This window comes from Lissotriton vulgaris, chromosome 4_1 (genome assembly GCF_964263255.1).
Source record: "Lissotriton vulgaris chromosome 4_1, aLisVul1.2, whole genome shotgun sequence".
NCBI classification, from domain to species: Eukaryota; Metazoa; Chordata; class Amphibia; order Caudata; family Salamandridae; genus Lissotriton; species Lissotriton vulgaris.
In genome coordinates, this window is record NC_141691.1 from 612283772 (window position 1) to 612310451 (window position 26680).

The window sequence follows — 26680 nt, forward strand, 5'->3', positions numbered from 1 at the left end:
TATGCATACTCCAAGATGTCTTTGATGTATGGGAGACTTCACAAGAACCTTGAGAAATGCACAACAATCACTTTCAACCCAGCCCTGGATCCAAATATCAGATGAGGGGCGGGGGGATTGGGAGGGGGGTGGGGGTAAATCAGCCCTTTGTGTAAGGACAGGACATAGCCTATACAGTTATGCAGATGTATCCCTGTCACATCTAGCCCTTCCTGTGTTGTGGCTGTCTGGAAAGTATGCCCAAGGTGTAGCAGCCACCCAGGCTCAGGCGTTGATTGGGGTCAGGCTCCAAAACACAAAGAGTCATAAGCACAGAGAAATATCCACGTTCTAAAAGTGGCATTTCTAAAATAGTAATGTAAAATGCAACTACACCAGTAAGCAGGATTTATCACTATCATTCTAAATATACCAAACATAGAAGCGCTACTCCTGTCAGAACATGAATTACCACTTGAAAGTATATAATGGAATTCCCAATGGTAGCCTATGAGAGGAGTAGGCCTCACAGCAGTGAGAAACAAAATAGGCTGTTTGTCACTACCAGGACATGCCACACAATAAAGGCACACATTTTACCTTTTCATTACACAGCACCCTGCCCATAGGTCTACCTAGGGCCTACCTTAGGGGTGACCTATGTGTAATAAAAGGGGAGTTTAAGCTTGGCAAGTAGTTTTAAATACCAAATCAAAGTGGCAGCAAACGGCGCATGCTGGTCGGCAGTGGCAGGCTTGAGGAGGATTTCAAAGGCTACCTCAGTGGGTAGCACAAGCAGTGCTGCAGGCCCACTAGCAGCATTTCATTTACAGACCCTGGAAATGTGGGATACCACCTTGTAAGGGAGTTACATTTAAATTAAATTTGCCAAACAGGTGTAAACCAATTATACCATATTTAGAGGTAGCCACCCCTTCCCCCAGTTCAGGGGTGATAGTCTGAACCTGGTTCCCCAATCCAGGATCAGTACCTTTAGGCTTGACAGGAGGTAAGGTAGAATCCTTCCTCCCCCTCAAACCCCTCCATATTGGCTTCCGCACCTTCATCTGCGGAGTGGTACTGCCAGACAACAGAACTGGTTGGATGCTTGTATCAATCGCCCCACCCCTAAGTTCTCCTGACACCTCAGAAGGTGGTCTCCCGGTACAGACTAGATGAACCCTCCTGAGGCCCCGTCATTGTACTCTCCAAGACCAGGGACTAGACATAGGGCACCCTGGGACTTTGACGACCTTTCCTCATACTCCTAGAAGGGACATGGGACCCTTTATCCACCCCACTGCACTGGGAACTGTCTGAGCTACTGTGAAACACCCCCGCCCTCGGCTGGGGGGAACCTGAACCAATCCCTTTAGGATCACTAGCAAATGCCTTTCCAGACCCTCTGGCACTCACCCAGAGATCTGCCTCCGTTGAAAAGCCCTGGGGTCAGAGAACTTACACTCCAACAGGTGTTGGCATAGCCCTGGAAAACAACAATGGAACATGTGCTCTCTGACAATAAGACTAAACAGCCCTTCTAAATTGTTTACTGTGCAACCGTTCACTCCACTCAGCAAAAATCCTCTACAAATTCCTCCCAAGACGGGTAAGACAGCTTCCTGCTGCTAATGAACCTCCACCTATACTCTTGTGGGGTGAATCCATACTTCCTTATCAGGGTCTATTTCATTGGGGATGTACCACTGCCTGTCACTCCCTTCTGAGCCAGTAGGGCATACCTCCCATCCTCAGGAATATAACTCCCCAGGCCAGTCCCTCAATCCTCCTCAGGCATCCTGTGCACTACTAGAGCTCTCTCATACTACTGCAACCACTGATGTATGTCCTCTCCCTCCTTGAAACAAGGCACCAAGTCTGTGGGTATGTGAACGGTAGTTTTAATACTGGACTCAATATTGCGGCCACCACTGGACTCTGCCTGCAGCGCTGGTAAGTCAAGAACTCTTAAACTATGCTCATTGGCCAGTTCCCATCCCTCAAGAACAAGTGTTACCCTGGCGAAGGTCCTTAAAGCCTCAGCCACTCTCTTCTCAGCTAAGGGTCTTTCAGCCTCTGCCCTTCTCTATTCTACAGCTAGCTGTGCCACCTTTAAACATCAGGTCCCTCTCAGCCTGTCTATCCTTGAGTTCCTCAGTGGACAGGGTGTGGGAGGCGAAAGTGCTCCTGGCACTAAGTCCAGTAAGGGACTCCTTAACTATGGGGTCTTCTCCTCCTACTAGCGTACCTGCCTGTCAATTTTTCCCTCCTTCTGAAACTCTTCAGTGTCACTGCACTCTAGGGGTGCGATTGGGAACCCTCTCACTCAAAGTCCTCACTAATCTCAGGGTCCCCCTCAGGGTCTTCTTTAAAACCACCACCCTCTTGGTGCAGTGGCAGGTCTGAGATTGGTTTGAAAGGCTACGTCATTGGGTGGCAAAAACAGTGCTGCAGGCCCACTAGGAGCATTTAATTTACAGGCCCTGGGTATATGGGGTACCAATTTACAAATGTAAATGTAAATGTAGTATACTTGTAAAGCGCACAGCTGCCCCAGCAACGGGGCGTCCCGGCGCTGTATAACGCTGTGAACCCCTTCCTGGCTCTCCCTGTGAGATGCCCCTCCTGGGCACCCCCAAGGTGAAGCCAGGCATCCCAGCATAGTAGGGGCCGTTGTGGAGATTAAGCAAGCTATTGCCCAGAGTTGCAGTGTGGGACCCATGATTAGAGTAGGTGCTGAGGCGAGAGAATTATCGAGTCCGCGGACATTAAGCCCAAGACCCTGCCGCGTCGGGAATTGAACCCTGGTCCCGGCCTGATCTCTGCTTTAGGGTCTGCCGCTTCAAACCAGTGAGCAACACTTCTCCACAAGGGACCGAAATGTAAATTAAATATGCCAAACAGGTGTAAACCAATCATACCATGTTTAGAGGAGAGAGCACGCACACCTAAGCATTAATTAGCAGTGGTACAGTGCCCAGTCCTAAATTCAAGAAAAAGGCAAAAAATGTTGGGGATCACCCTGCAAGAAGGGCGAGGTCAAACACACGTGCAGAAATGCTTTCGATAAAACAATAACAGAAGTTACCTTTAAACATAAGAAAGAAAATCCCAGATACATCCTCGTAACAATACTTAAACACTGCATAGATCCAAAGAAAATAGGAGTGCAGGGGTTTCATAGATGCAAAGCTGTGATACTCACTGAAATTTTATCTTCGTTGTCCAAAAGCATATCCACTGCTTTCTGAATAAGAAAGAGCAGACAGAAAGGTGAAATTAGCACTGTGCAGTGTTTTTACAATCTGACTCAAACTTGGAATTATTTGGATTAAAACATGCAATTCAGCCTACATTATGTTTTATTTCCCAAACAGTGCACGTACATTTACTTTTTCAAATGGAAGACTTGTTTCTTTATAAAAAAACAAATGAGATCTGACTAGATCTAGGTCATGTTGAAGTGTGATTCATAACATGTTTGTGTCATCTGATGGAAGCTTCACTGCACGTTGAGCAGGCTGTCAGGTGGAAAGTCAGGAAGAACAGAGAGAAAAGATGGGTACAGAATGTACACATTTCCAGAGGATTTTGCCCTACAAGGCCAGATTTTAGCCTCTGAATCTCAACCTTTTAAGAAGGGGACCTAGCTTTAGATACTTCTAGGCACATGGTTGTCTGAAATGATTAAGTAGTTGTATGTCTGACTCTCTGACTCTCGAATCTACCGTGTGCAATTTTAAAAAAATATTGAATTATTCCATGGGCCAGCTTTAAACTCACGTAAGATAAATAATTCAATAAAATTTCCTTTATAAGTATTTCAATTACTTTGCTCTAGAATTCCTTGACTACATTATCAGTTCGGCTCCCTGTGGATATGTATAAATCGCAAAACAGAAGGTGTTTACAGCTGGTAAAATCTGATGTGGGTACCAATATTTTAATACATAGTAGGAAGATTGAATCTTATTGTAACCCTGCTATAATTGGCTGTGATTGTGATATTTAACAATTGCTGACTTGAGGATCGTCTAGTATTCCGGGAAGTCATTAGATCAGAGCAGTACCAACTCCCCTCACATAATTCACAATTTTTTCTCAATCTTTCCTTATTGGTTTTCAATATAACAGAACAGACTCAACTGCTGGATCCAGTAAGTCCAGATGTACATTAGGTAGGTTCGAAAAAACAAAGCATGTCCTGTCTTAATACAGTGGTATAGGATAAAGCAACACATTAACACATAAGCGCGGGGTCAAATATGTTGACGTTAAGGAAACACTACATAATCCCTTCCCCCTTTCATATGCTATCGATCTATATCTCCCAATATCCTATAGATGTCCTTTTCCCACTGTATAGACCCACTTCAAGTACATATATTGTGTGGTGCGGGCATACACTTTCATATTGTCTAGTTGATACAGTGTCCAATTATGCCTGTTGTCAATCACTTACAACGGGAAGAACTCCCGGGTCAGACTTTGTGGGCCACAACTGCGTGTATAAAGAGATTCCTCTTTGATTGGATTTAATATAACAGGACAGAATCAGTAGTCCAATCTAATAAGTTAGGTTTGAAAGTATAAGGATTGTCATGCCCTATTACAGTGCTAAAAAATAAGGCACTATGTTAACACATAGGAGCGGAGTCACGGAAGGTCACGTCCGGAAGTACTACTAAATCCCTGCCCCACATCCCAGCAGCAAGTGATATGCATCTCAACAATGTCCAAGAGCCTTCCTCTTCCCCCAGTATAGATACACAGGTACATATATTGTGTGGCCAGGGCCAACATTGTCATATTGTCTGGTTGATACATTGTCTAGTTGCATTTGTACGGTCAATCCCTCTCAACAGGTATCCCTCCCGGGTCATAGTACATGGCTCTCACCTGTGTGTATGAAGAGAGTCCCCTTGAGAGTGAGGGGTCTATACACCCAGAGCTATAACGTGCAGCTAACTAGTGATACCAAGTAAGAGGCTTTCAGTAGTCAACCAATCATAGGAATAGACCCCACCCACCATCAAACTGAGGGAATTTATCCTGAACGTTGTAAATTCTACTCTCATATGTGGCCAATCTAAAGAGTTCCGTCACCATTCTTCATATGTAGGTACAGTTAGCAAGTGCCAATGTCTTAATATACAGATTTTCTCAACCATCAGAGCAGTCCATATAGTCCGCATTCAATGTGACCTATCCTGATCTCCTGTCTGGTGTTGCTCCAGTATAGGGAATCAATGAGGATCTGCTAGAGGCTGAAGATTGTACCTCTAGAATTCCCCCATGAGCGTATGTTTTTGTGCAGGGTTGACTCAGGAAGGGCAGGTAGGTCTGTACCCAGCTTGCTCACCAGTGTCTCAGTTGACGATAATGTCAATACTGTGGAATCGTCAGGGTAAATTCTGCACATATGGTTTCTAAGGACTTGAATTTAATAACACTTTATATGTCACCAACCACATTGATTTCCACTCCATCCACTGTGGCCAATTGAACATGGCACGTCTAATCCAGAGGACTGCATTCGACCATCTCGGGGCAATTTGGTGACGGAATCTGTTCATACCTAGATGTTTATGAGCATCCCTCCAGGCAGATTACATTGCTGTCATTGTGGGGGAATACTTGGCAGAGGAGAAAGCTCAGGCACTGTATAGTGAGCTTAGTCCAGGTGGTGCTTGCATCTCAGTTCATTCTAGCAACATCCATGTGGGGCTTTCCCTACCAGAGGTTGGGAAGTATCCGGGCTGCAAGATGTGGTTGGCGAAGTAGTGTACGTACATGTCTGTTAATCCACCTGTTCTCGTGTCTGAATAAAGTTTTGCAGGCTTGAGCCTAGGTTTCCTTCCCATCCAGACCAAGGGCCACATGCATCAAACATAGGAATTGCGATTCCTGAATTGCGATTTTTAAGAAATCGCAATTTAGGAATCGCAATTCCTTATGCATGTAGAAATTGCAAAAAAAAATGTGATTCCTACACATTCCTTATTTGCGACTTGCAAATTGCAAATCGCAAATAAGGATTGGCATCCCATTCATTTCTGTGGGCCTAGAGGCCCATAGGAATAGATGTGAATTGCATGCGTAATTTCAAGGGTGCCAAAAGGACACCCTGATGCGCAATTTCAAGGGTGCCAAAAGGACACCATTTGCACACACACATGTCCCAGGGGTATGTCTGTGTGCAACACAGAACTTTGAAAAATGCACTTTTGTGCATTTTTCAAAGTTTTTGCAAATTACCATCCACTTTAAGTGGATGGTAATTTGCGTTTCTTAAAAGCGAAATCGGAAATATTTTTTTGTTGCATTGCATTTAGGGAATTACAATTTAGATTCGCTAAATGCAATCGCAATTTGAGTAATCGCAAATTTTGCTATGAATTAAATAGCGATTTTTGCATTTGGGATGATGCATCCCAAATGCAAAAAATGAGGTTGCAAAGGGGCAGATTCTCAACCGTAAAAAACAATAATGCATGTGCCCCTACGTCTTTGCTGCCTTTGTTTAGTGTTCGGAAAGTCTTTTTGAGGATCATAAGCCGGATCATACTGAAGGCGTAATTAAACCGTGGAACTTTTACCATTTTCACAAACTGGAGTCTACCACATAGGAAGAGATTGTTGTGTAGCTTCCACCAATTAGTAGGAACTGTGCGTTTGCAGACGATATGGTTTCTAATGTTCTGAAGGTGAGTCCTTATGGGGGAGTCTATGATCAGAGAACCAGTCACTGCAGACTGATATGGAGTGTCAGATGCGCCCTTTGGGGATGAGGTATCCATGTCTGGCACTTCCAGCTAGTCCAGAAAGAGTTCAAGCTCTGCAGGTCCGTAAACTCCCTATGAGAGATACTGATTGCAAGTAATATTGTGGATGGTTCCAGAAGCTCATACACTGGACACTGCAAATCTGTGGGTAGCTGGGAGACTTAATGGCTCCAGCAGCCAGTCACTACAAATGAGCAATTTCTGAAATGGTGGAGGTATAACCACTCTTACCAGACCTTGAAAGAGGAATAGTGAGTTTAGATGGGGGAACCAAGGTACCACAGGGATCTCCCGTTAGTCCAACCCTCTTTAACCTTTAGGTGAGCCCATTTGCAGACATGATTGAGAACTGCAGTCTTACTCTCTTATCATTCAGGACACTAGGATCGTTGTCTACCTGTAATCTTAAGAGAATCGTAGTGCAGAGACCTTTATTAGCTGCCTCACACAAGTATCTTCATGGATGAATGACAATATCCTTAAGTTGAATGGAGATAAAACTGAGGTTCTATTGGTGGGCAACCTCCCCCACCTTTAGGGTTTTCAACTGTGGCCGGAGGCTATGGGTACTATTTCTACTTCAGTACCAGCGGTCAAGAATTTAGGGGTCTGGCTGAATGACAGGTTGTCTATGAGTCACCAAATCACAAAGGTGGCTTCCACCTGTTTTGGCATTTAAAGATTGCTCAAGAAAATTCTGGGTTCTCTTCCTGTCTCCACCCAAAGAACAGTTATTCAGGTCTTCGTCATTTCCAGGCTGGATTACGGGAACATTCTGTTCCTAGGTGTCATGACGGGCCTGCTCAAGTGGCTTCACACAGTGCAAAACACAGCTGCAAGGCTCCTACTTGACCCCCTAGGTTTGCCTGCACTGCCAGCCTGCTCAAGGAAGCTGTCAAGGAGGTCGAGCCTATTTCTTCTTAGGACCCGAGCTGTGGAATTCCTTTGCCCTGATTTGAGAGCCTGTTGCTTTCTTTCGGTCTTCCTCAAGTAGCTAAAAACCTGGTTGTTTTAAAGCTGCTCTACTCTATTGATAAGAAAGGCATGTTTTTGCGGTTCAGGTACTTCACTGTTGCTTAGTGCTGGGAAACCCTTGCGGTAAGCCATGCGCCGTACAAATCTATATAATAATAATAATAATAATAAAGTAAGATTTAGTTATTCTTTCATTCCCCATTGAGCACACTGCAAGATCTTTACTTGATGCTTCTGAGAGAACATGAGCACCTAGAATATTCGAAGCTGATGGTTGAAGATCTGTGCCCTTCACATGGAAGAACTCAAGGTATCACATTAAGGACTGTCTTGTTTTTAAGTTTAACCTTTGATGTACACATGCCTTCAAGTTTTGGAAATGTGAAATGGAAAAAACTGCTTTAAAAATCTAAAGCGGTTTACAAACCCATTCTCCTGAAAAAGATATACAAGCCTAACGCGGTTGTTGATTTGGTTGTGACCAGACTCCCATTACTCTTTCAAATATCAACAAAGCTAACTAGGGAATTTGTTTTAACATTCAAGGTAACATGACAGAAAACCGGATTGTTATTCAATAACATTGTTTTATTTATGAAGACAGCAAGTGTTGACTTAAACTCAAGATGGCTGATTTCTGGAGAGCAAGTAGCTCCAATTGGGAGCAACCTCCGACCTGTTCCTTTTATTCTCAACTGGAGTCTACATGGGGCTCACCTTTAGGGGATGGCAATTCCATATCCTGAGGAGGTCATATTCCCACAGATGGATGCGTATATGTCTATGTTTCAACTGACATTTCTTCCATACCATAAGATTATGCTGATTGGTGTTTGCTTTTTTATTTAGATTGCTTCAAAAGTGCAAATACATCACATTAATTCTTTAATGTGCATTATAAGTTTATTTAACAGTCCGTTTGACATCAAGCCCATCGTTTCCAGTAGTAAGTCAATTTGCTCTTTATCATTACGATTCTTCAGAAACATCAATGGGAAACCTTATGGATTCTTACCTTTCCTCTGTTCTTGGATAGGAGTGTAAGGAACTGCTAGGGGTCCATGTCTAGTACTTACATGTGGTTGCGCCGATAATGTCATAGCCTGCTTGAGTTTACATCTTTCTTACATAAGTGTCTATATGGACAATGAGGTGCATTGCATTTTCTGACTAATTAGAATCAGTGAGAGATTGGAAGATTACTGAAAACATGTTTAATAAATGTTCTGAATTTTTACATTGTTTATGCCATTAGTTATAATAATGAAGAAGGAACCTATTTATGTGCAAAGTGGGCTTCTGAAAATATCACAGAATCAATGGAAAGAGAGTACGAGTCTGACACTTTCAGTACTGGGGTTTGGGCACTCATTCACCATTTTGGGTTGTGACAGCATACTATCTCTCAGGTGGTCTGACATCGACGTAGGGATAACGGGGGTAAGAACAGTTTGAAAGTTGGTAGTAATGTTTTGTTCTAATAGGTTCCAATTTGAATTTTTAAAAATGGCTATATAGGAGGAAGGATTAAGTAAAGAATATACACTTTGTTCATTTAGTAAATTCTAAGTTTCCTCGTCAAAGCCAATAGCTATAGCGATGGAGTGAGGGCGTTTAGACAACTAAACGTCCACTGGAGCTAAAAACCTTAGATTGTGATAGCATACCCATCGCATTCCAATAATCTTTTTTCGGGGGTTCTATGTGAGCATGTACCAAATGCTGTTGTTATGTAAATCTGTCAATGGCTACCCTATAGACTCACCAATGGCACAGACTTTTTTTAAATAATGATATACATGGGGGACTCTCTCCATGAGGAATTATGTCTGAGAGGCCTTCAGGGTTATTTTTCTTTGGCATACATCACTTTTCATTGCATTAATACGTCCACAAAGTTTCTTAGTGATCATCACTAGAGCACTGTATTTTTTTAATTTAAACTTTGTACAGCCAGCATATGGTGCCACATTTAGTTTTCATTGTGTCAAGACACCTACTGGCTTTACCAATGCTTCTTCTGTTAGCAGTAAAAAACTCTGCTGCAGGACTTGTCTCTGGAAGGTGCATCAATGACACACTGTGAGGGTATTCACTATGCTGCTCAATGATAACATATACCGTCTAAACTTACAACCAAGGCAAACAGTTATGTAGAAGGTACGGAAAAGTTAAACACGTCATGGGCTACTTAGGTACTCATCTGGCAATGTTAAGAAAACGGAAAAAGTTACCACAGTGGTGTATAATGTGCTAATGCTACATTACCTCGGCATCAAAATCCATCAGCAAGACAATCTTGTCCCTGATGGAGCTAAAAAGATTGTGCTTGTTAATCAGCTCAAAGACGTCCTTGTGTCTGAGTGTTAAGTAGATTTCTAGGGCCTTATCATAACGCTGGTCATACGTGTGCCTGAAAAGAAAAGGAAGCTTTCACTGTTTCATAACATGTAGTAAAACACAGACACTCACAAATTAGCACAGCAATGACTTCATTAGGCGGTATAGGCAATGATGCCAAACATCAGCAGTGCAGGTCTGGCTCAATGACTCTATAACCACACATCCTCAGACTGGCCTCTTCCAGCAAAGGAGGAATCACAACAAAAAGGCCCACTTTGAAAAATGAACATTAAAAAACAATTAATTGCAGATTCTCTCTCTGGCATATAACACTGCTTGCAAATAGAACACAGCTAGGGAGCAACATAATTGGAACAATAGCTTTTTGGAACTGACTAGGTTAGGTCTAATCAAATACATTAAGGTGAGACTTGTCAAAATAGTAATTTATACATATTCGATTACTTCACGACTCTTTCTTTTTACAAATCATAACGGAAAGTATTTAAAGTAATGTTAGTTATATACATCAACAACTCTGAGAATAAAGTGCAATAATTAATGTTTAGAGGGCGTTCCAGAGGTCCTTCCTGAGAGGACTTTGACAAGATTTGCCATCAGGTTATTTCATGATGTGTATTCTCAAATACATTTGTAAAAGTTTCCACAATCGTTGCAAAGCATTTACAAAAAGATTTAAATTAATTCTGTGTGGATAACCGTGATGTTTTACCTTTTCTTGTCTCAGAGGGACCGAATTTAGGAGAACATGCATCATTCTAAAGGCTGGTCGGAAAGGGGCAGTTTTGCAGAATCTGCCCCTTTGCAACGGGTAGTTTTGCATTTGGGATGCATCAACCCAAATGCAAATTTGCAATTTAAGTAATCGCAAAATGTGCAATTATTTAAATTGCGAATGCATTTAGGGAACCGCAAATTGTGATTCCCTAAATGCAATGCAAGATGCAATTTTAACTTGCGTTTTCACAATTAGGATCGCAAATTACCATCAATTTAAAGTTGATGGTAATTTGCAAAAACTTTGAAAAATGCACTAAATTCCATTTTTCAAAGTTCAATGTTACACACACACACATGCCCTTGGGGCATGTGTGTGTGTGTGTGCAACATGTGGTCACATGGCAATTTCAGGGGTGCTTCAGGGAGCTGTTTTGGCACCCTTGAAATTGCATGTGCAATTTGCGAGTACCTATTTGGTACTCTCACATTGCACATGCGATTCCAATTCATTCCTATGGGCTCATAGGAATAAATGGGAAGCTATTCCTTAATTGTAAATCACAATTTTCAATTAAGGAATATATAGAAATCGCAATTCTGTTAGCGATTCCTACATGCATAAGGAATTGCGATTCCTAAATAGTGATTTCTAAAAAAATCACTATTAAGGAATCGCAATTCCTTATGTTCATGGGATCAGAATGGTCCTACTGTTCTTTTCATTCTGTTATTTAGCAAAGATCTCAAACAACACCCGTTATATCTATATCAACACCCCCCTTAATCATCTTCTTTGCGCTTGAGGTCCCTAATGTGAATCAAATTGCAACATCACTATGTGTATTTTTATTTTATTCCCCACCAAAACAGAATGTTGATTTTTTCATCTACTTCTTAATGTCTTTGAAAATGGTATATTGCTTTAGTTCTGTTAAAAATATATAGGTTGATGCTAATGCGATCAGGGGAACACATTTATTGCTTTGACTCCTAATTTAACCCGCCTGACACATGTAGCATATTTTGTTGCTGCACTTTTAGTCAAACATTTCTATTGTTTTGCAAAATCTTAATCAAGGGATTAAACACATTTATCTGGTGTCCAGGAATGATGCAGTAGGCAATATTTTAACAGTGGACCCGCACTGAATCTCTACTGGAAGCCAAGCCCCATCTAAGGGATTTCTAAGATTTGAACTTCAAAATATTACGCAATAAAATAGGAACAAGTAAGTATCATATACGCACAGAAACTATGAAATATTTTATTTAATTGACAAAAAATGACAACTAGGAGAATTTTAATTTTAACAGGAAGGTTACAGCTTTTCAAAATGTGGTTTTATTTCCAAAAGACAAAATAGCATGCGGCATCATTAGAGTCTAGCATATCACTTTGTCCTTTTTGCTCCTCATGCATGCACCTTTTTAGGTCGAACCTGGGCAGTGCATGCCCTGCTCTGGATTGCATGCTGTATTCAGGTATGGATTTGAAGCTCTGCCCACTCTCCGATCATATTTTTCATTGGCTTGTGTCATTGTCCTTTGTAAACTCTGACTCTTCATTGGTCAATAGGCTTAGTAATCCCTCCTTGGTACCGCCACAGTGGCGGCCGCACCTTGGCTTATTTGCGGCGCCGAATGCAGCCGCATGTCTTAAAAAATATATTTATTCACTTTTTTCTGGGTTGTTTCCAAGCGACCCATGCAACTCTTGCATGCTACTAGAGGCAATGCACCTTTCTTTAGACAAGCCATGTCTAAATAAAGGCGTGCGGCCGCCATTAAAATGAAAGTAATGTTAGGGGCGCTTTTACAAAAAAAGCATTTGTTTTATCAAACTAATCCTTTTTTGTGAAAGCGCCCCATACTGCACTTTCACTTTAATGGTGGTGTGCTCCTTTCTTCAGACGCGGCTCATCTAAAGAAAGGGACGTGGCCTCTATTTACGTGCAAGTGCGGCATGGGGCGCTTGGAAACAAAAAATATTTGCAATGCAATAGGTCTCACATTTGCGAGAATTTAAGCTATTGTCATTTACAATGCCAACAGCTCAAACTCTCGTAAACTTGAGATCTTTTGCATTGCAAATGCTTGCTGTGGGGGGATACCAGTGCTTCAATTGAACACACTAAACGTCTGTTCTAGATTCCATTTGCATTATTTGTACTGCTCCCACAAATCAAGATAAGGAAGCCAATCTAATTGTTGTCTCCAAATTCAAACTCCTTTATAATGACTTTTTTTTAGCTATATATTCATTATTAATCTGCTAATATTATTTAATTGTCAAACAGTCACAGACCCCCTGAGTAGGCATCACAGAGCCCAGGTTAAGAATTGCGGCCCCCAGACCACTAGAAACCTACTAAGTCCTAAAGGAGCAATTAAGGCCTTCTAATCTAGCCAACAGTATGCAAGTCCCATTTTAATACAAGATAGAAAATACCTCCTAAGCAATAACATTACCAATGCATGTTAAGTACTGCAAAGTTCGCCACGGAGTATCACGAAGGACAGAGTCATTCCCACCATTTTCATATAGGTTTCTTGTCTACAGGTCTTCAGTGTAACACACTCCATCAAGGGCTCAGGGCATCACCTAAAAAAGACCTGAAAGGATGTAGACGTCCTAGTAGTGTATCTCCAAGTTAAGTCTACACTTTGGGCAGACAAGTCGAAAGGCATTTTGCTGACTCTGTGCTCTGAACCCTCTAGCATGGAGAGCTAGGAGGCCGTTGAGAGGCTAGCATGAAGTATGGTGGCCAGCAGGATTTAAAGTGATGCAAAACAAGGTAAATCATGGCCATTCATTTGCACGGTTTGTCAGAACTTCAAAAATAGTAAATAAGAAAGTGGAACAAGTTCCACAAAGCCGAAAATGAAACATAAATGCTCTTCTTACTTTGGTAACATGCTAAAAGGCACACTTACAGCTCCGCCAGGGTTTTCAGCAGCGTCCTGTTCTGCGGATCTTTCTTCAGATTATCCTGCACAGCTTGCACGATTGCTTTGTTGTTGTACAGATCTCCAGGCCACTCTTTTATCAAGGTTGAAAATCCCTAGACAAAAGAGAACTCAATAAAACACGGCGCTGAAAGAGAAGATAGTGTCGCTGCTCCCAGTGTGGGGCCTGGAAATAAGGGATTATGTGACAGAGGAATGCAAGCTGTTCGGATGAAAACCGACACCATAGCATATATGACAACATTCAAAACAGAGAGACTGTTTCATCGTTCTATTGGGGGCTGCCCTGCAGTGCTTTGTGTCTGCAAACAATAATACAAAGCTTGAGGCACTATGGTGTGCCCAACACTGGGCGCCCGCTTGCGAACAATGGGCCAAGCTAAAAGACAACATAATAAGTACTTTCAAAAAATGAAAACTCATCTTGTGCTAGAATTACCATTCAAAGAACAATTGGCAAAGCATACAGTAAGGCACTGAAGACATCTGAGATCAGATAAAGCACACGGTGTAAGTGCTGCTGGTAAGCAGCCAAAGGTCCAGTTACTTTCTTGGCGTGAGCAGTGTGCTGCCAGGTTTAGAGGAAAGCGGTACAAAAGGGGGTGGTGATGGACGGAGCATCTGAACCAATCAAACACTCACACCCAGTCAACAGATCTGGGTTTAATCCATCACCGTTCTTTAGCCCACTCTGCCACCCCAGTTCAGACATGGCTACATGCAAATCAGTCTGACCCTGAGCCTCATGTCATGCCTTCCCTGGACCGGAAACAAGCTTCCGAGGACCGGTTTCTGGCATTTCAGCTGTCTTCAGCCTGGCTTGCTTGAATCAAGTGGCAAAGTGAGCAAGGGACTCACGTCTGAGCATACCCTGCCAACTTATGGTTTAAAGGAAGGCAAAGAGGAGTTATATAGTGCTGTATCCACATTATTTCAAGATGAATGGGTACTAAAGGATTTAAATAGAAGTATCGATGCCTTGATTATTGTATTAGAGATGCGATGTCCCGCCACCCTAGGGATAGCAGTAGTACTCCTACCCCAGGCCAGGAAGCCATGGCAATGTTCCCTCTCCACCTGGGAGCGCATACCTTGCTGGGGGCAATAGAAGGTTCTGCTATTGCAGAAGGTAAAGTGATCGAAGAGGAGAGCAGCACTCCCACCACCTCGTAGCATTCAAAATAAGCTCTTGGAGAATGTGGCGTCTTTCTCTACAGTGCCTCTGCTTGCCTCTGTGCTGCAGCCCTCAGCACAGCAAGCAGGGCAAGCACAACTGAACTACCCAATAAGTATTTAAATGCTTAACTGATTTTGAATCTTATTTTTTTTAAGATATAGTTTAATGCATGTGTTGAAACCATTTTTCAGATTTTTACTAGTTCCCTCTGTAATATCATTAGAACTTTAGATATATTTTTGTAAAGAACAAGTTACTTACCTTCTGTAACGCCTTATCTGATAGAGACTATCTAGTTGCAGATTCCTCACCTTAGAATGATACCTGGGCATCAGACTGGATCCAGAAATTTTATTGTGAGAAGTATCCCTGCGTGGAGTTTTTTGGCTCTGCATGGTGTCATCGGTGTCCTCCATGCTGGAACAGATGTGCGTTGTGCCTATATAGGCGCCACTTCACTGACGTCAGTTTCTTTTCGTGAATTTCCACGCTAGAAGCACGCAGCCAAGAAGAACAGTGACCAATGGTTTGGAAAAATCTGCCCGCAGATCCGGGAGGATGGGTGGGTGGGTTTAAGGAATCTGAGGCTAGATGGAGTCTCTACCAGATAAGGCATTACCAAAAGGCAATTAACTTGTTTATCTGATAGAGAATGTAACTGTAGACTCCTCAGCTTAGAATATATACCCAAGCAATACCTCACTGGAGGTGGGTCTGCAATCATGAATTAAACCAGAAAGTCCTGCATGACCGGATGGGCAAAGTGCCCAACCCGACAGAACAAACTGTCCAGACAGTAGGGTTTGGTGAACATGTGCAGCAAGGCCAACGTTGCTGCCTGGCAGATGTCCAGGACCGGAACACAGCATGCTAGCGCAGTGGTCGCAGCCTTTCCTCTGGTGGAATGAGCACGCAAACCCTCTGGGGGTTGCTTCTTGGCCAATGCATAGCTGACCTTGATACAGAGCACAATTCGTAGGGAAATCGTTCCTTTCTGCACGACCTTACCTTTCTTGGCCCCGACCTACCCCACGAAGAGTTAATTGTCCACCCAAAACAGTTTTGTGTGATCAAGGAAGAATGACAATGCTCTTCTTTGGTCCAGAAGGTGGAGTCTCTCCTCTTTTTTGGAGGGATGAGGCAGGGCATAATAGGTAGGCAAATTGATGAACTGGCCTACATGGAATGAGGTGACTACCTTTTGCAAGAAGGGCGCTCCAATACTAGGAACCAGCTTGTCTGTGAAGAAAGACACCTATGGAGGCTGAGATGACAGACTCTGCAGATAACTGACCCTCCGGGCAAATGTATTGCCACTGAGAAGGCCGTTGATGATGAGAAACCTAAGAGGGAAGGTACAAACTGGCTCAAAGGGAGCACACATCAGAAAAATAAGAACCAAAGTAAGGTCCCAGTGAGTCACTACAAATGGAGTTGTGTAGATATGTTAGAGACCTTTAAGTAACCTAATTACAATAGGGGACTTGAAGAGGAATGTTAGTCTTGCAGCATCAGGAAAGTGGAGATGCCAGCTAAGTGACACTTTAAGGTGCCCAATGCAGAGCCCCGCCAGGCAAGGGTAAGGATAAACAGCAAGACCTGAGAAAGGGGGGCAGATAAGGGATCAATCTGGTTTTCAGCACCCCATGACACACATTTATTGCAATGGCTGGTGTATACCATCTTGGTGGAGGGACGCCGGGCTACCAAAACAACAGTGCAGACATTGGGCAGGAGGTTGAAAGCTGTCAACTGTTGTCACTCAATCTCCATGCATGAAGGCAAAGCATTAACAGGCTTGGTTGGAGAACCCTTCTTTGCTGTTGTGACAGAAGATCCTCCTTAATGACCAAATGCCATGCTCAACAGTTCTGGTTACTAAACTCTCCGGTGCCCAGTCCAGAGTCACAGGATGATTTGGGCCCGGTCTTACTGATCTTCTTGAGAACTCTGAGCAGGGTGGCAAGTGCGGAAAGGCATACAGGAGGCCTGAGCTCCACTTAAGATGAAGTGTCTCGAGTGTAGGTCGCCTTGAAAACTCCAGTGTAAAGAACTGGCGACATTGCGAGTTCTAGGCAGCGGCAAACAGATCCAACCACGGATCTCTCCACTGCTGAAACAGACCTTGCACCACCTCCAGATGGAGAAGCTACTTGTGATCTGCTAGCATCTGCAGAACTACCAAGGATATGCCCTGATGTTCAAGCCAAGTCATCAGGGCATGATGTTCAAGCCAAGTCAAGAGGCACAGAGCATCTTGACAAAGGTTCCATGACCTTACCGAACCCTGCATGTTGCAGTACCATTTGGCAGTGGTGCTGTCCATCAACACCTGTGCTAGCCTTCCTTTGATGTAAGGTAGAAAGTCTTTCAATGCCAGCCGGATTGTTCAGAGCTCCAGTAGGTTGATGTGAAGCCCAGATACTCCCAGAGACCAGAGACCTCTGATCACCACTTCTCCCAGATGACTGTATCATCTCAGGAGTGACATGTATGTCACCACTGTCAGACCTAGTTGAGGAAGGGAGGGGAAATTAAGCCTGAAACTGTAATTTGTCCAGAACAGCTCTAATGAAAGGAAGGGTCTGAGAGTGAGTCAGGTGTGACTTCAGCACATTGATAGTGAATACCAGCAAGTGCAGGGGGTCTGCTATAGTTTGGAGGTTGGAGACAACTGCCTGGGGCAAACTCGCCTTTAACAACCAATCATTGAGCTAGGGGGAGACTTCCAACCCTGATTTCTGCAGAAGAGCTGCAACCACTGCCATCACCTTTGTTAACACCTGAGAGGAAATGGTAAGACTGAAAGGGAGAACAGCAAACTGAAAGTGCATGTAGCACACCATGAACCGTAGGTAGAGCCTGTGGCTAGGCAGGACAGGAATGTGCAAGTACGTTTCCTGCAAATCCAACAGTACCAACCAGTCTCCCAAGTTGAGGCAGACAGAACTTGACCGAGCAAGAGCATTTTGAATCCTCTTTTTTTACTTAGAAATTGAGAATGCAGGTCTAGTATAGGATGAAGGCCTCTGTCCTTCTTACTACCAGAAAGCAGCGGGAATAACAACCATAACCTACTCTTGATGTAGGCACCTTCTCTATGGCCCCCTGGGCCAAGAGAGCTGCCACTTCCTGACAGAGTAAGAAGAGATATACCTCTGTCAGCCTGTCATTAACTGGGGCATGGGTGAAGGAGTAGCTATGAAGGGGAGGGAGTAGGCACTTTGGACAATCTGGATAAACCAGCGGTCTGATTTATTTGACCTCCAGTGGTTCAGGTGATGGCATATCCTGCCGCCTACTGGTTTCCCGCGATGGTCGGAGCACAAACTAAAGGGGTTTGGAGGCTTCGGTTGCCCGGGGGTGGGGGGAGGGCTGTGGACTGGGTCAACGCATAGCTGCCTGACCCACAAGGTCTTTCTCCAAGTAGAGGGTTGGAAGCTCGCATGCCATGGTGGCTGGATAGATAAGAACGTGCATGGTAGCCCCTTTCAAAAAGAAAAGAGAAAAAGGCAGATTGGGATTGTCAGGCCATGGAAAGGCACAATGACATGGTTGTAGCCCTGATGTCCATGAAGCGCTCCAGCATTGATTCCACCTTGTCCTAGAAGAGACAGGAGCCATCAAAGGTCATTTCCATAAGCGAACCTTGAACAGCCCCTGAAATGCCAGTTGTTCTCAGCCAAGGGTGGTGCTGTAAGGCCACCGATGAAGAATCTGCTCTGCTCAGCGAGTCAGTCATGTTCAGCCCACATCTGATTATGAACTTACCTGAATCTCTCCCGTCTGCCGTAGCTTGGGACACTGTAGCCAGGGCCTCCTCAAGACCATGGGCAGCACTTGCCTAAGGGGTCCAGTCTCTTGGATTCCCTATCCAGTGGGGTATGAATGTGCCAGGGTTTACAAAGGAAGTGGTGGCTTGGACCATCAACCTCTCTGGAGTAGGGTGTTACGTGAGACAATTGAGGTCTCCTGTGGTGGGGCGAGGGTGGTGGGCAATTGCCCTGTTCACAGGAGCCCCTAAGTAGGGCTTGGATGAGGTCCTCAGCACGACATCCGAAAGGGCTTCATTAAATGGGAGAAAAGGTATGAATGGTATCACTTCTGGCTGAAACACCTCTGTGGGTGGCGTTTTTGCCGCGCCACCAAGAGCATTGGCATCGCGACTGCCACCAGAGAAGGATGAGGCGGTACGACCAGAGCCGGTCGGGATCCATCCGTAGATCCAAATGGCCTGACAGGCACGGAGGCATGCCCCCCAGCTGGGAAGCAGTAGGGACCCCTCCTGAACCCTTGGTACACAAGTGCGCTCTAGAGGGAACGGGCTTCCCAAACATCAGGTGCAGAGCCTCATAAATTTTGCTAAATTGGAGTTTCAATCCGGCTCCCGGAAACTCAGGGAGGTGCAGAGTCAGACCTTGAATGAGGATGCTCCCTCGTCTTATTGCAAGACTTCCATGGAGAGTATGATTCTCCTGAGCACACAACTCCCGGCAATCTAAAAGGACACTACCCATAATTTTTGCTGTTGAGTCAATGAAAGATATTGGACAGTAGCACCTAGGATTGCCTTAATCCCCCTTTTTAAAAAGTGGCGCAAATATTGGGCTAGGCCCAGAACTGTGGTGGTCTGCACTTACCTACGCTCTTCCACACGTTGGTGAGCAGAGGGCCCGATAGGGAGAGCATGTCAATAAAAAAAATATATCTACTGGCAAATAATCAGGACAAGGGGGCCTTAGCCTTAGGGGACCTATTTATAGGGGGGCACCACTTCTGTAAAGTCTCCATCTTTGTCTGGGGAATATATTATGTTGGAATCCCCCGGTCTCAGTGACATGCTTGCTGTTAACAAAGAGATGAAGGTAAACCTTGGAAAACGAACTCACAAACTAATAGGAGAGATCAGAGCAGAGAGACTGGACTCTGTAAAGTCTCTGAAGTAATGGAGATTTAAGACATGCCAAAACGATTGGTTTTGTTTTTGGGCGCTAGCTGTTATTAGGTTGTCACCTGTATGCTCTGCAATAGCCTTCTTTCTGTTATTGAGGGCCCTTTTATAGGCCACTCTGAAGAAATGCACATCATCAAGGTTCCTGGGTACTGTTGTAGTGCAATAAAAAAGATTTCTGTATGACTTAGAACACAGTGAAGCAAACCATCTAAATGGATTTGGCATATGGCACCATGGAGAGAATTCCTGCAACTCTCTAATAAACCCACACAGGAAATGGCACTGTATGTTTGCTTCTGCTTCCTCATCCAGACAGTGAGAAAACGCCACTTTTTTGCATGGTAACAGATCAGTAAGAAAACGTATTTTGTCAACGTGTTCACAGATCAGGCTTGCTTAGGGCAACCCTAGTCCCCATAACAGTTTCAAGGGCAACATAGATAATGAGAGCATTTGTTTACACAGGAACCCAGGCCTGCTTCTTTTACTTCAGAAGTGGACCTTCTCTTTGATCTAACCCATCCTTGGTGAATTGTTGAAGCCAGCACAGCATTCCAACTCTAGGGCTCAACCCATGTTGTTCAAAGGGTATTTAATACGGTGTGGCCGCCACTGAGAATTGTTGACAAAGGTCCTGTGAGAGCTCAGCTAAAAACATACTGAAGTCTATAGACTCGTTGCCACTCTATCATGAATACCAATTGCTTCTGTTCACGTGACCCCATTGTATTCACTGACAAAAGGACATTTCAACAGGAAAGTTTATACCTGCTAGTTCTGATAGTGCTACAATGACATCTAAAAGAGATTTGAGTGTGTTCAACTGTTTGTAGGGGTGGGTAAAAACAGAAAGCAGATGCAAAATTAACTTTATCAGAGGATTCAGATCCGCCTTCCATGCAGTCAGACATCCCTTAGTTCTCTGTCCTCAGGGTACACAGTTCTCTGTAATTACCATTTAGCAGCCCCTGTGCTAGGAGCCCCACCGTGCTAATTACAGACAGTGGCCGCTACATGGCTCTCGAAGGGACTTCCTGGGCGGCTGATGAGGGAACTGAAGCCACGTCATACGCAGAAAACAACTTCATCAGCAGCTGGGGAAGTAATTTACTCCGGCCTCCGAGCAGAGACCGTTATTAATTAAAAAGTCGTTGGTGGAGGGGAGAAGAGACTTGGCATAGGTTTTAGAAGACACCATTCAAAATAAATAACGTCAAATCCCCTGCTCCCCTGCCCCTTCTCCAGCACCTTAAATCCCGCCTCTATTGGGAGACCACAATACGTGCTACGTGCTGATAAGGGTGTTTATTGCACATCACAAGGCTGCTAACACCCTTAGCAGCAGTCAGTAGTTTGAAAATAGCATATTTCATCAATACAACATGTTGCTGGGGATTTTGCCCAGCACTAGTCTACTATACATCTGAAACCAGTCTTACACAACAAGGACAATGCATTGTGGTACTAGTTTAGTAGGTGCCAACCGTGCCATATGACAAATGAACCTACGAAACTGAAGGAAACTTCCCTGGAGGAAAAGACAAAACAATGTATTTAACTTATTTGCCTTAGCGGTAAGAAACATCCTCTTCTTCTGAACAGAAATGTACTTGCAAGCATTCTGACTTAGTGGACACCCAACATGATAGTGGGTGCATGCCTACACACAAAATGTGAGGAAGGCAGCAGGCACGAGGGAGAGGTGTTTGCATGCACCTGATCAACAAGCATTTGCAATGCAATAGGTCTCGCATTTATGTGAGTTTGAGCTATTGACATCGCAAATAACAATGTCTTTTATTTTTGTTTTAAAAACATAAATAAATGGCATTGTCATTTACAATGCCGTGATCTTAAAATCGGGTAACTGCGAGACCTAATGTATTGCAAATGCTTGTGGATGTATGTGTCTTCTGTGCCTTCTCTTGCTCTCTGTAAATATCCAATGTAGAAAAATAAGTTCCGGTGGGTCTCACCGGCAAAACCGGGACATATCTAATAACACCTCAGAAACATCCGGTAAATTCCAGCTCTATATGGATCAGGTCAGTCTCTGGATGCAAGCCAACTGTTTGAAATTAAACAGAGATAAGTCCGAAGTCATGCTGCTCGGAGCCAACACTAAGATCTGGTCACCTAATTGGTGGCCTGACGGCTTAGGCAACTGCCCATCACCTGTGGACAGCGTAAGCAACCTTGGATTTATAATCGATACCAAACTTACGTTTAAGGCCCAAATCAACAAACTTGCCTACTCGGTCTGGTTCACTTTGAAGCTTATCCGAAAACTACTGCCTTTACATCCCTCCCGATGCCTGTAAAACACTGGTAACCATGCTGGCCCGTTCCAAAATGGATTACGGGAACGCCTTATATGCTGGGCTACAAAAACAGCTTCTCCTAAAACTTCAGCGGCTACAGAACGCTGCGGCCCGGTTGATACTGAACATCCCCAGGTTTGAGCCTGTGGCGTCTAAACTTAGAAATCTACACTGGCTACCGGTTGAGAAAAGAACTCAATTCAAGCTAGCATGCCTGGCATATAAATCTATGCATGGGTCAGGCCCACATTTCTTGAAAACAAACATAGCGCCGTACATCCCAGCTAGGACTCTAAGATCTAGCAATGCCAACCTCCTCCGTACCCCCCGTTTCAAACAACTAAGATGGGGGGGGGAGGGGGGTTTCTACTACACTCAGCGTTAACCTGGAATAAACTCCCTGCAGAAATAAAAAATAGCTCATCTCTGCTAGCTTTCAGAAACAGTATAAAGACCTGGCTTTTCTCAAGGTAGCTGGGTCCAGTTTTTTCCTGCACGACACCCCGACGCCCTCCTCTTAAACAGTCTCAGTCATTTCAGCGCCAAGACGCCCGTGGGCATTCGTGCTCTCTGCTAATCCTATAATCAAATCAAATCAAGTTAAGCACTGCCTACTAATGTCTAGTAAAGGGTTGGGGAACCCCAGGACACAACAAATGTGGCCCAAACACCCTCTAGCCCCAAACATACTGAGGCCTTCTGGACTTCAGCCAACAACTCCAACCCCAACTAGCAAGCAAGCGTTTGTCTGCGCGATTGTAACCTACACAAGTCTGCAACTCATACCGCCCCTCCGCAACATGCACCAAGGTCTATATAGGTGCACAGGGTCCGCAGCACGATTCTTTCTACCAAGCGAGATGGATAAAAGGTGGAGCGGCTCGGTGTGACTCACCCTGGCACCAGAGCCAGACTCTCCACACTGTGTCTTCAGAGAGCAGGGTGGCCAGATTGCATCTGGAGCCAGAGTTCTAGCGCCTAGTGCCGCCTGCAGACCACCCGGTGCTGCACAGGGTCTGCATCTGGATTCCTCTTACCAAGCGACCCGGATAAAAGGCGGAGCGGCACCTGTGACGATCACCCTGAGCAAGCACCTCTGCAGCCGGCAGAGCAACTGTAGGTTTCAGAGGACTTTCGGGTAGCGCCTCGATCTGCATGCCTGTGATTGGCACCTGTAACCCGCTCATTCGCACTCAGACACCCACTTAGCTCACTGAGCCATCTACGGCTGTGATAGTCTCGGCTTCGGATTGCACAGACGGATCTCTGCAGAAGGAGCATGAACCCCCAGAGCTGTGTTATATTGCAGGACTCTGAATCTATGTATCGGGCATATTGGTCATTGAGCTGTCTCAATGGGAACCTCACGCTCTGCAGAAGCTGCACTAACACACTGAGCTATCCTATGTACATTGCACCCAGTGGCTAGGTCTCTGGAGAGAGAGCGTGGACCGGTTGAGCTGCTTTCCTGGGACTGGAACCTCTACACTGCTGGCCAGATGCACGCTCTGCAGCAGGTGCATGACTCCTCTGAGCTGTCTCACTCGATTAGGGACCTGAGCCCTGACTGTCGCATCTGCATCTCTGCACAGAGGTTTTTAAAAGATTGAGCTGTGTTACTGGGGTTAGAACCGCCGCCCTGCTTCATGCACACGAGCTCCGCATAAGCTGCATTACCCCATTGAGGTATCTTACTTGGACCCCCTGCTGCACGTGCGCACAAACCTCAAAGGGTGAATCTGAACTGCCTTCATTGGTTTGCAACCTTTCATGGTAGTAGAACTGAGATCTCTGCAAGGAGTGCATAGCTGCGTGTCGGCAAAAGCTAATGGCTGAATTGTAGTAAGAAAATAGAATTATATAGCTCTGAGACACCTCTCTGCAGGAGAGAGAGCAGGCAGCGCTCAACAGAGCCCAACCAATGAACCCCACCCCCACCTTCCCGCTCCCTCGCAGACCGCACCAGGCTTTAGTTTCAACTATTATATTCTGTGAGAAAGGTGGGTGCACAAGACTGTTGGCAAGCACTGAAGCATGTCTACTACAGTCTTTTCTGGGCTCCCTTCGCCATCATGTCCAGGTGATCAAGGGTACCTCAAGGTTGCCCATTCGTCAGCTCTGGTTCCCATCTCAGAAGGGGGCGTATTCTCTCTGACAGGCCACCGAGGTTCAAGGGCAATTAGGGGTGAGGGGCGGGAGAAAAGGGCAAAAAGGAAATTATTATATTCACTCTTCGGGGCGGGGGCTGATCCTGCTCAAGAGCAAGTCAGCCTTTACAAGGGGCTGCCTTGCGGCAATAAATAAATGTAAGTATGCCACGATTTACACATCGCATTTAGGGGTCTTTGTCCAAGGCTAAGCCAATCCAGGAGGGATAGTGCACGGCTCTCCCGACACTGGATAAGTGCTATTTGTGGAACGGTTAAAGCCTTATACTCGAAGGTCTGCCCGACCCGCACCACTAAGAAATCCTTTGGAAGACAACCGTTGTTTTCTTACTGTTAATTAGCGTTTGTGTAGCGCACTGTCTCCCATTACTAAGGCATCGCATCGCTTTTCGGTGATCCGGGTAGGACTTGCTCGCCTTAAAAATCATAAGCAGTAAATTCTTGCGTTAGATCATTCGGAAATCTTGCCCACATAGCGGAGCGCTCGTTCACAAAATAATGCATTGCACTCGGAAAGACGGGGCTTGTGAAAGACGAGGGGCTGTCCGAAAAGCAGACAGGGTGGCACCTGAAAACCCTCCTTTCCATTGGGAAGCCAGCGTTTACCATGAACGCGAGAAGCTACTCAATGGAAAGGAGGGGCTGGGCTCACAGTACCCTTTTTACAACATCTCTCGCAGGGCGTGGCAGCAGTTTCGCTGCTCTGCCCACGCCTCTACAAGACCTAAATAGGTCCTCTCATTGGGAGACCAGGAAATGAAGCAGTCTTGTAAGCACTTCCCAGCACAGACAGAGCCAGTGGAAACTACTTGAAAGTCTGCTTTTAACTGCCTCTCCGGATGACCTGCTTCACATGCAGTGATGTGACAGGTGGATAATTAGGTTATATCAAGGACAAAGAAAAACTATCCAAATGTGCGGACATCTTACTTTTAATGATAGAAATAGGGAGTTAAAAGTGACTTAACATTCACTGCTTTGTCTCCAATTAGAGATAATGCTGTTCTTGGTCTGTTCCAATTCGGATTTGGCATGTGGTCTTTATATGAACTTCCTCTTTTTGAGATTAAAATATTTAATGTGTAAATTGAAAACACCAATAACGGTCTCCTTTGGAGTTATGAGGGAGGCGTAAAACAAGATAGGAAAACACAATATATAATTGTAGTCATTTCAAGGGACAACTACACCCTGACCACATGATGTAACAACAAGCTTAAAACAGAGTTATAATTTCAGAATGTAAAAAAAAACATGCATTAAAGGACAAATACATCCGTATGTTGTTTGGTTAAGGAACCTTATGGCGGACACACTGCTCTAATCCTGCATTTAACCTGACTATGGTAGCTAGAGTTAAATAATGTCCAGTAATGCAAGTATTTTCAAAAATGTCAACAATGTAATACATATACAACAAAAGAAAATGTGGTATACTGTACCTCATAATCACTCTGCAAAAACTCATCTAGGATCATTTCATAGATCACTGGTCTCAGGCGCAAATCTCCTCTTGGCAAATACCGGCTAATTGCCTGCAAAGAAAAACAAAGCAAAGCATAACACACCAACATCAATTTAATTTAAAATCTTTCCAAATAGCTGTACCGGTCATGACCGGTCATACAGTCCCATAGGCCCAACGGGTAGGGAATCTCCGTTCTGCCACTAAAAGCTTTTGAATGAAGAATTTCTTTTGATTTATACATGGCTCTGATGCTTGAAAACTAGGTTTTCTAGACATAGACCGCAGAGCATACCTACACATGCAGTCATCAAATGAGAACTGACTTAGATGTGGCTTATGAACACCTCACAAAATAGTCACCACAGTCCTGAATCGTGTTTTTACTGGACCAATTAGTATTTGAGGTCAAGGAATGCTACAAGGGACTTGATTCTTGGAAAATAAAGTACACTCAGTTAGGAGTCGTATGGGAATTATCACACTCCTGAGTATCAACACGATATCTCATAAAGGAAGTATTCTAAACAAGTGAAATAAATCTCTGGAAGGAAGAGAGTCAAAAATGCACGGAGAGAGTAAACCTGTATTTAAAGGAAATTTTTATAGGTTTAAGCAAAATAAAGCATACAAAAATGACTGGGGAGATAAGTAAAAATCAATTTGAGCAAAGAAGTTGTGAACAGAGGTAAAAGCAACTCAAACACATCAGTTCAGAACTTAAAATCAACTCCAAAAAATTATAACAAACAACCAAAATAATTAATGAACAGTGGTTGTAGGTGTGTTCCAAAGAAACAAAAGT

The 26680-nt window shown here is 44.2% G+C and overlaps 1 protein-coding gene across 1 annotated transcript in view; it reads right to left on the minus strand.

Annotated features, from left to right (window-relative positions):
- VPS41 (VPS41 subunit of HOPS complex) overlaps nt 1-26680 on the minus strand; it is an 876961-nt gene that overhangs the window by 215802 nt on the left and 634479 nt on the right. The window contains exons 17-20 of the mRNA XM_086964855.1: nt 25853-25945; nt 13758-13885; nt 10008-10152; nt 3185-3226 (exon numbers count right to left, since the gene is read on the minus strand). Coding sequence (XP_086820981.1) covers nt 3185-3226; nt 10008-10152; nt 13758-13885; nt 25853-25945 — 408 coding nt within the window. The remainder of the gene's footprint in view (nt 1-3184; nt 3227-10007; nt 10153-13757; nt 13886-25852; nt 25946-26680) is intronic.